Below are 8,468 nucleotides of genomic sequence, written 5' to 3' on the forward strand. Positions count from 1 at the left end.
TCCAAAGTAGTGTCAGTGAAACTAAAAATGAATCTTTGATAGACTAATTCTCGTTAGAGCTAAAAAAAAAAATGCAAATATGATCATCCTGGGAATTAAAAAAAGTGTTCGCAACAACTTTTTGTGCGCACACCAAACGAACGCCCCGCTTAAAAGCTTTACAAGATAAAAAATGAATAATCTTATCGTGAATTAACATGAAAGGCACCGAGATTATTACAAAAAAAAACGTGACATAGTACGTAGATGTATATAATATGAATTTTGATCTTTCTAGCCTTATCTTTTATTGAACAAAAGCGATTGAGATAAAAAGTCGGGCGAATCATAGACTCTAATCGATCGAAATTAAAATATGCCAATCAGGTTGGCTGATGCCTCAACGACAGCAGTGTATAAACCGTCGTATTATGATGGCTGTCAGTTTCAATTAATTGGGTACTACATTGCAACAACTCGAGTAAACTCTTCACATTATCAACAATTAACAAGGTAAACACTTACTATAGGGAACGCTGAAGATTTGACATTCCTATCGATTTAGCTGTTTGAGAAATTATTAAATACGTGTAGGTTTTCGACAATTTATATGGGATCGAGTTAAAATAAAATTACGAAAAAAAATCCCCAAAACGTGTTTGAAAAAACAGATTTTTGGTGTGAAAAATCGGAAAAATCGATCAGAGTACCATTTTTTAATTTCTGTGTGAGAAAAACTTTTAGTTTTTGTCCTGGAATATTTCGTCCTGGTCCCGGCAAAATTGCGCAACGTTCAACAAACACCCAAATTTTCACTGTCGAATTAATTGTTGACCTTTTGTTGCAACAAGGAAATTCGCGTTTGGTTGTTGAAAGTTACGCAATTTTGCCGGGACTTAAACGTTTATTAGATTTGTATTATCAACAAAATATTAACATATTCATGAAGCAGAAAAACTTTAACATTCTTTTTTCACGGTTTATCATCATCTGTGCCAGTTATTTCAAACTATTGCCAAACAATTGTTGGCATAGTTATTTCAAACTATGCCAACAATTTATTTTATACTGATGAAAAATCTATTTTGTAATTTTTATTCCGAAAAAATTAGTTCAACAAACATCTAAAGTTTGGAATTGAAATTTGCTGAATTTGGCCGTTCTTGGTGTTGATTCTTAGATTTTCGACCGCGTGGAATTAAATTTTAAAGTCATTATTGGATAAAACATTTTCATAAGGGCCAAACTATCACTTTAAATCATTTCTTGGATCACAGTCCGATTGTGAGCGGCGGCATTCTCTCCTTTGTGAGCTGTGCTTGATTTAATTGTTATATTTTAATGAAAATTTTCCCTGTGACCAAAATGGAGCTAGATGATCTGGTACTCAGCTCAGAAAGTTTTAAAATTTAACCTGAACTTTATGGGATAAATGAAATTTTTCCTGCCAGAGCGGCAAATTCAGAGACGTTTGTCCGAAAAAAATTACATATTAATCATCAACTCGTCTCGTCACAAAAAACTAGCTGCCAAATTCGATTTAGAGATTGGAGATTAATAAATCGAAAGCTCCGTCAAATCAAACATTTTCCCTGGTAATATTTTATCTCATACTTCTATGGAATAGAATGAGATATGAATGATTTCGCCAAAAGCTAAACGTCAAATCCCAAGAATTAACCTTGCAGAAGCACTAGAATCCTTGCAATTTTTTATTTTACCTTTTAGAGATAATGGCGGACCGTGGGTCTTCCTACACATCCAACAAGACAGACCAAAGCGCCGACGAGAAAGTGAGGCAGAGATTCTCCAGTGGCAACTACGTCGTCTCTATCCCTGGCATACTCAAATTCTTGATAATTGTACGTACAACCTCATATCAGCCATCACAAAAATAATATATAACAAATGAAATTTTATGATAATAGGTGTTGTTTCTGGTCAGTGGAATAATCTTCGTCAGCTCCAGTCGATGTCCGAACACGCCTGACTGGGACCGGATTTTGTTTCCAGTCGTCACCTTTACCATTACGTTCATCTGGCTCATGTTGTACGCTGCCTTTTTACTCGCTTTAGCCAAGAAGAACCTGAATGTCTGGGCTTCGGTGGTATACATAATAATCACTTATCAGTTTTATCATTAAAATTAAAAATTAATCCCCAGGACGTTGGACTTTCCGCATTGGCAGCGATTCTGGTCGTGGTGACGTGCATTTTGACCATTACCAATTGCTCAGGAGGACTAACCATCCATTTCGTTCCAGCAGTGAGTGATTTTATTAATATATTTTTAAACATTTAAAAAATATTTTAAAAATGTCCTGCTAGCCGATTGCGTTGGTCGGAGCGATCCTGCTCGCGGCAAACGCTGCGGCAACGTACATCATGTGGAAGTACCAAAAGGTGCCGGCACCAGAGAGACCGGAATTCATCAACCGAATGGCTCGGAGGTTCACAATCGAGGCATGATAAAATTTTGTCTGTCAAAACATAAAACTACTGGAAATTATTGTATATAAAAAATTTTAGTGACTTAAAAAATCGTTTGTATGATTTTTTTGTGGTACATGTTGAAATAAAATTTTGTATTTGTGCCCAAAATCTCGTTCCTCAGCGCCCTGATGGATTCCAAGGAGTCGAATCGAAAAATTTTAGAAAGGTCGCGACTCCAACGGCGCGCACGCCTTTCATATCGAACCGAAATAGAGCCCACCGGCGTCCGTTAAATGGCCAAACATGTGTATTTAATTATATCGATCGCTCCAGGGCTACTCTGACGCTAGGTTTCATATTTTTCTTGTTTTGATGGTCTTGTCTGAGACCAACAGCATACTACATTTGAAAAAATCGACCGATTGTGCAATTTTTTTCTCTCAATTCTCTTCAATTCAATTTTTTTAACACTCGTTAATCAACCTTTGACCTTCCGTATCTCACAAAATAAGAGTTACACTAGGGATGTAGACACATGATAAATATGGTGATTTTACAAAAATTCAAAAATTGCAAACGATATCAAATCTCTAGTGAAAACACCCACGAATTAAAATGGTTTGAAAACGTCTATAAAACCAAATTGAGAATTTAACTGGAAATTTAAACTGGTATATTGTAAGAGAAGCCATGACCAATCAAATAAATGCTGTAAATCGATAATCAGGTTACTTTAAGCGTCTTAAATTAGCAAGAATATATTTAAATTACACAGAAACGATAACGCTGTTCAGATTTTACGAACTGCTACGTCACAAACAAAAGCCTTAATTTGCGAAATCGGCGAAACCTTAAAAAATGTTTAAAACTGCAAGTCTTTTTTACAAATGTTGCAATTTGCTCTTTATTGAAGGGGGATGGAATTGAACACATGTTGAAGTACGTTTAAAAAAAACTGGATTCACAAATATAATAATCATTTACGTGTACAGTTCTCAAGTGGTTTCCAAAGTAGCATAAGTTTTACAATGGCTGGAAACTTGAATGACTGTTTTGAACTTTGAGAACACGCATACTATGGAATCATGGAAGTCCTCGGTACTCGTTTTTTGTTTTTTTTCTTCTCAACAATTGAGACGCAAGCAAATGCTCTTTGTAAAAGAAAATTTCATCGCGGCGTGCTGCCATGTCTGCTTGCCCAGAGAGGGTAGTTGAACTTAGAAAAAAGCAGACTAAACATTAATCTCAGTTGACTAATGGGAACAAAGAGTTTGTGTTTCTCGTTCACATTTGACATGTAGCGTCTGGATTACATACACATTAAAATACTCGATTCTAATCATAATTGTAACGTGGTTGTGATGCACATTAGATAATTAAATTGATAAATTTATACAGCTGAAAGGTAAAGCAAGCTATATATTTATATTTACTATACACATAAGAAAATCACCTACGCAATAAATATTTTGTTTGCAGAAACCTATTGGTGAAGGGCAAGAGAGGTTTGTCGCGTAAACAATGACTATTCATCCTTTTGCGCCTCGAAATTATTTATAGCTGTTCGAAACACAATAATTAAATTTAACTTAAAACGCGCGATCAGCGATTAGCAGGTAATGATTCGTGGCTTAGCACTGTTCCAGCACTAAAAATCATCAAAATATTGGATATGTGTTCATACGTTAAGGAAAAAATAATTTAAAAATGCATTATCACAAACGGTGAATTGTTTGGAGAGACCTTTCTGTACAAAATGCAAGTCAATAACTTCGACAGCAGACCAAAGTTGTTCAAAAACTCAATCAGTAAACTGGTAAAGCATAAAATAATTCAATCTTAATTCAAGTGAGGGAATAAATGGATTGAATCAAGTCTCGCAAGATGGAAGTAACGTCAACGGGGGGATTGGGTCCCATTCTTGGAATCAATTCGCAAATTGTAGTAAGTTACGTGTTAAGTTCAGTCACATTGCGCAGCTGCTGAGTTCTTCCGGGATCAAGTCAAGACAGAATCTGAAATGTTAATTATGAAGCTTAAATTAAAATTTGTGCAGTAAAACCTTGGAAAATTGAGTGAATTTTTCTAATATTTGAAATTACATTAATTATTTATGTTCCTGTAACAAAATTTCGAAAGTAATCATACCTTGCTCGGCTTAGCATCTAAATCGGTTGGCTTTTTGGGTGGAACGACGGGTTTGTTCGGCGGCACCGGTGGCGGCGTCCCGCGAACCACGGGAGCCAGCTTTTTGGCTACGGGACTAACGGCGGGCGCGGCCCCACTGTTTGGCGCCACCGGCATCAAGTTGCTCACAGGAGATAACTTTGGACTAGTTGGCATGGTCTGCACACAAAGAAAAACGCAACAAATTAGACACAACTGGCAGAACTAATTTTTTTTTAAATTTAATTTACCAACAAATATTAAGCTTTTTTATAAGCTCACTTCATCACATTTACAATAGAGGAAGTTACATATTTAGTCATTCATAATAATTCAATAATTTAAAAACTGACTGAATTGATGAGGAACTCCCATTTTAGGATGAGAAATTTGACTGACCTGGTTAGATTGAGTGGCTTCAGCTGGAGTTGGTCGCAGAGTTTGACCAGGAGAGACAGATCTAGCAATCCCTGTAGCTGGAAGAAAAACATTTTGTACAATCGACAAGCTGCAAGACAAGGAAAATGCCATACTTGGTGCGCAAACAGGAACACTGGAAACTGTGGCTGTCGGCTGAACAACTTTAGAAACAACACTGCTGGTCATGCCTGGAAATTAAATTCAAATTAATTGTACCTGGGATTTTAAAACGATTTTCCTCAAATAAATTATGACTAAAATGGTCTGATTTATTTAAATTATCAATTTACATTTTAGCAGGAAAAATTAAAATATGCATTTATAAGCCACTCTCACTTTCAAGAGTGGCTTAAAATTACAAAAATTGCAAAGATCAAACGTCTTTAATTACCAGCAGCAGTTAAATTGGCAGGTTTGGGAACGAGTTGCGGCGCGACCGCAGATCTGGGCCGCATGGTGGCCGATGGGCCTGTGGCTCCGTCCATCATTTTCCGCTTCAAGGCTTCCAATTCTACCTCAGCCTCTCGAGCTCTGTAGAAAACCAAATTCAAGATCAACGGTAATGTGAATGGACAAAAAACGAACCGCTTCTCCTCCTTGGCAAGGGCCGCCCTGAGCTGCTGCCGCTCCGTGTCGAATTCGGCGAGGTGCTTTTCGAGTTCAGCCTCCATTTGAAGAGCCTTTTTGCTCTCCTCCTCCAGCCCCTCGGCCATCGAGTCGACCCTTCCCTTCTCTTCGCTTAGAATCTGAGCCAAGTCTTCTGATCTCTTTCTCTCCTCGATGTATTTCATGATAGCCTTTTTCCTGTCCTCCAGCAAAATCAAAACGATTTGCTTCTGCTTCTCCCTCTCCTCCTCCGCCTGGTCCATCGCCTTTTTCAACTCCTTCTCCAACTTTTTCTTTGCCAGTCGCTCCACATCGAGTTCCTGAAATTGGCACAACGTTGAATATTGAAATTCAATAGCACGTTATTTTATTTGAAGGGAAAATAAAAAGGAAAGCAATTTTTAAGCGATTCATATCTCCTGATTAGACTGTTTTCCGGAAAATTGGGGTGAAATCTAGAGAAATGGGTTATTTGAAGTTCACAAAAATTATTTCTAAAAATGATAGGAAATTATTTAACTTTGTGCCAAAAAGATACCCATTTAAAAAGCCTGCAAGATTCATGTTTGAACCAATTTTTTAGAATTTTTCAAATTTGAGTTACTGTTTTGTTTATTTTATTTTAGTATGGGGAAAAATGTCCAACGTATTGATCGATTTTGACCTGCTGAACATCCTGGGAATCACCCATAAGGCCATTAACACAGGCAAAAATTAAACCCTGGCGTCAGGGCAGCCCTCAAATGATCAAATCACAAAGTGTGGCCACTTTACTGACGCCTGACAGGCTCTGTATTGGTTCAGTAAGCACGTTCTGCACAGTTGCAAGCTCAGAAAAAATACAATCCTACACATTAGAGCGTATTCAAGAAAAGTTTTTCTGTTCCTGTCCTGACCTGTTCCGGAAAAAATTTCCTGTCCTGTCCTGTTCCTGTTCCAAATTTGGATTTCCGGTCCTGTCCTGTACCTGTTTTTCCCGTGTTTTTTTTTCTTAAATTTAAATTCTATTTAACAAATTGATGTTATTTAATTTTTATACCTATTTTTTGTTTGCTTTTAATTATTTGAAACTTCCATTTTGACAGAATTTCAAAGTTTTTGAATTATGTCTGTTGATATATAATTCCTAATTCATCCAATTCCCATTATGAACTAAACGGAAAAAATACTATGCGCACCCGCACAGAACATAATATCCAAGAAAGGATTTCAAAAAATTCTTAAAATGAAAAAAATTGCAGAAAATAGCGAAAAATGCTATTTTTTATATACAGTATACAGTAGATTGTTTTGGTAACATGCTTGTTGATTCGAACACCACTAACTATAATTAAAGAGTTGTGCTTTTTAAAAAAAAAAAATAGAGCAAAATTGTGGATAATTTTTAGGCTAAATGCTTAGTTACATGAAAGAAAGTAAGCGTTGTAAAGCAGTATCAAAATGAATTGTTATGCTGTCTTTAAATGAGATATATTTGATATAAAAGATCAAGAATGGAATTGTTTTGAAGCAGAATTCCTGTCTTGTCCTGTTCCTGAAAAATATTTTCCTGTCCTGCCAGAATTCCGGAAAAAAGCAGGAATTCTTGTTTCCTGTTTCCATTTCCTGTATTGGAATACGCTCTACTACACATCCCCTATCAGAAGCAAATAATTCAATCAAGAAAACTTTTGGTTTGACTTTGAAGAGAAAGGAAATTTCATGCTCGGATAAATTCCAAAACTACTTTTTCTAACCCCGAAACTGCACGGCATGCAGGTTACCTGCTTCAATCGAGTTCTGTCCTTTTCCAGGCCGTAAGTGATATCATCCCCTTGTGCAGTGTCGTGCTCATGCTTACACTTTTCCTCTTCCAACTCCTGCACCACCTAGTATAGAATATTGTCAACAAAGGAACAACCACAGACCCCCGAATGGCTCAACTACAGAGGCAAGAGGAAACGCCAATAAGGGTGCACAATTGAACTACTCTCAAACCTTTTGGTGCCTGACTTCAGCGTCCTTGAGGATGCTGGTCATGTGCAGCTGCATCTTGCGGTTCTGCCGGATGAGGTTCTCGATGGAGGCGACCTGCCGGTCGGCCAGCCCGCGGATCTGCGTTTCGTCTACCCTTGAGTCCTTGACCTGCGTGCTGTCCCTCTGCAGGGCGTCCATCGGCTCCGACTGCGCCGGTGCGGTTCGGTAGCGGTTCTGCACCAGCATTTGCTTCACCTTTTCCGACTGCGAGCACAAAATTAGTTAAAAATCGGCGGAGGGAATTTATTGGAGGCATACCTTCAAGACCGCTATTGCTACGTCCCTGGCCTGCAGCTCCCCTTCCAGGTGGCTGAGGAGCTTCAGCAAGTCCGTGCTGCTCAAATCCATCTTTGGATTCCGCTGAAAGCCAAAAAGGAAATCAATAATGTGACAGGTTGGCAAAAACCGGCTTTTGGCAGAGGGGAAAAGTGGTCAGTTCGTATTTAAATTGACTGACACGAGAGAATAATTCTCGAAAAGAGGTAAGAATCGTCCGTTTGTGTGGATAAACAAGCATCGCAAATTAGTAAACACAAAGTCCAAAGCTGTCAAAGGTGCGGAGAGCATTCAGCGCAGGTAAACAGTCACCTTCAGGGTGCTGCTGGACAGCTTCTCTTGCTCCTGGGTCTGCATGATATCATCAAGCCGTGAGGATTCTGCATGAAAAACGTCGCTTGCTGAGCATATTGGCTGAATTTCAGCACAATTATTCAAGACAAGTCAACACTTCCTCAGACACCGCCATGTTTCGCAGCGCAGCAGCCTGCGCGCCGAGATCCTCAATTTTTTAGTCCAGGTTCGGCGGAGTCTTTCATTTGGCCAATAGATGACACTGGCGACGGCCGACG

At 38.3% G+C, this 8,468-nt stretch overlaps 2 protein-coding genes across 5 annotated transcripts; one reads left to right on the top strand and one right to left on the bottom strand.

Moving 5' to 3' along the window:
- Positions 1 to 340: 340 nt before the first annotated feature.
- Positions 341 to 2,573, top strand: LOC135946251 (uncharacterized). Its single transcript, XM_065494386.1, has 5 exons — positions 341 to 492; positions 1,708 to 1,841; positions 1,908 to 2,087; positions 2,144 to 2,245; positions 2,308 to 2,573. Exons 2-5 carry the CDS (start codon positions 1,713 to 1,715, stop codon positions 2,446 to 2,448), a joined length of 552 nt encoding a protein of 183 aa, XP_065350458.1. The 5' UTR covers positions 341 to 492; positions 1,708 to 1,712; the 3' UTR covers positions 2,449 to 2,573.
- A 714-nt stretch (positions 2,574 to 3,287) lies between these two features.
- On the bottom strand, positions 3,288 to 8,402 carry LOC135945987 (CTTNBP2 N-terminal-like protein). 4 transcript variants are annotated; one of them, XM_065493955.1, is made up of 10 exons: positions 8,209 to 8,402; positions 7,879 to 7,980; positions 7,582 to 7,824; positions 7,341 to 7,472; positions 5,584 to 5,924; positions 5,390 to 5,529; positions 5,112 to 5,186; positions 4,978 to 5,054; positions 4,561 to 4,758; positions 3,288 to 4,427 (listed from the first exon to the last, which is right to left on the bottom strand). In XM_065493955.1, the coding sequence occupies exons 1-10, from the start codon at positions 8,251 to 8,253 to the stop codon at positions 4,416 to 4,418; spliced, it is 1,365 nt and encodes a 454-aa protein (XP_065350027.1). In that variant the 5' UTR covers positions 8,254 to 8,402; the 3' UTR covers positions 3,288 to 4,415. The 4 variants fall into 4 exon arrangements, with proteins under 4 accessions (XP_065350027.1, XP_065350028.1, XP_065350031.1 ...); XM_065493956.1 differs by having other exon boundaries at positions 7,368 to 7,472; positions 8,209 to 8,401; XM_065493959.1 differs by lacking the exon at positions 7,341 to 7,472.
- Positions 8,403 to 8,468: the final 66 nt, after the last annotated feature.

This window comes from Cloeon dipterum, chromosome X (assembly GCF_949628265.1).
Source record: "Cloeon dipterum chromosome X, ieCloDipt1.1, whole genome shotgun sequence".
NCBI classification, from domain to species: Eukaryota; Metazoa; Arthropoda; class Insecta; order Ephemeroptera; family Baetidae; genus Cloeon; species Cloeon dipterum.

Bases quoted from the DNA above. Each gene is read 5' to 3' on its own strand.
- LOC135946251 (XM_065494386.1), top strand. From the start codon at position 1,713: ATGGCGGACCGTGGGTCTTCCTACACATCCAACAAGACAGACCAAAGC. The intron at 2,088-2,143 runs GTATACATAATA...ATTAATCCCCAG, and splicing joins TGAATGTCTGGGCTTCGGTG to GACGTTGGACTTTCCGCATT. The intron at 2,246-2,307 runs GTGAGTGATTTT...ATGTCCTGCTAG, and splicing joins CCATCCATTTCGTTCCAGCA to CCGATTGCGTTGGTCGGAGC.
- LOC135945987 (XM_065493955.1), bottom strand. From the start codon at position 8,253: ATGCAGACCCAGGAGCAAGAGAAGCTGTCCAGCAGCACCCTGAAG. The intron at 5,530-5,583 runs GTTCGTTTTTTG...GGTTTTCTACAG, and splicing joins CTTGCCAAGGAGGAGAAGCG to AGCTCGAGAGGCTGAGGTAG. The intron at 5,187-5,389 runs GTAATTAAAGAC...TTTAATTTCCAG, and splicing joins TGCCAATTTAACTGCTGCTG to GCATGACCAGCAGTGTTGTT.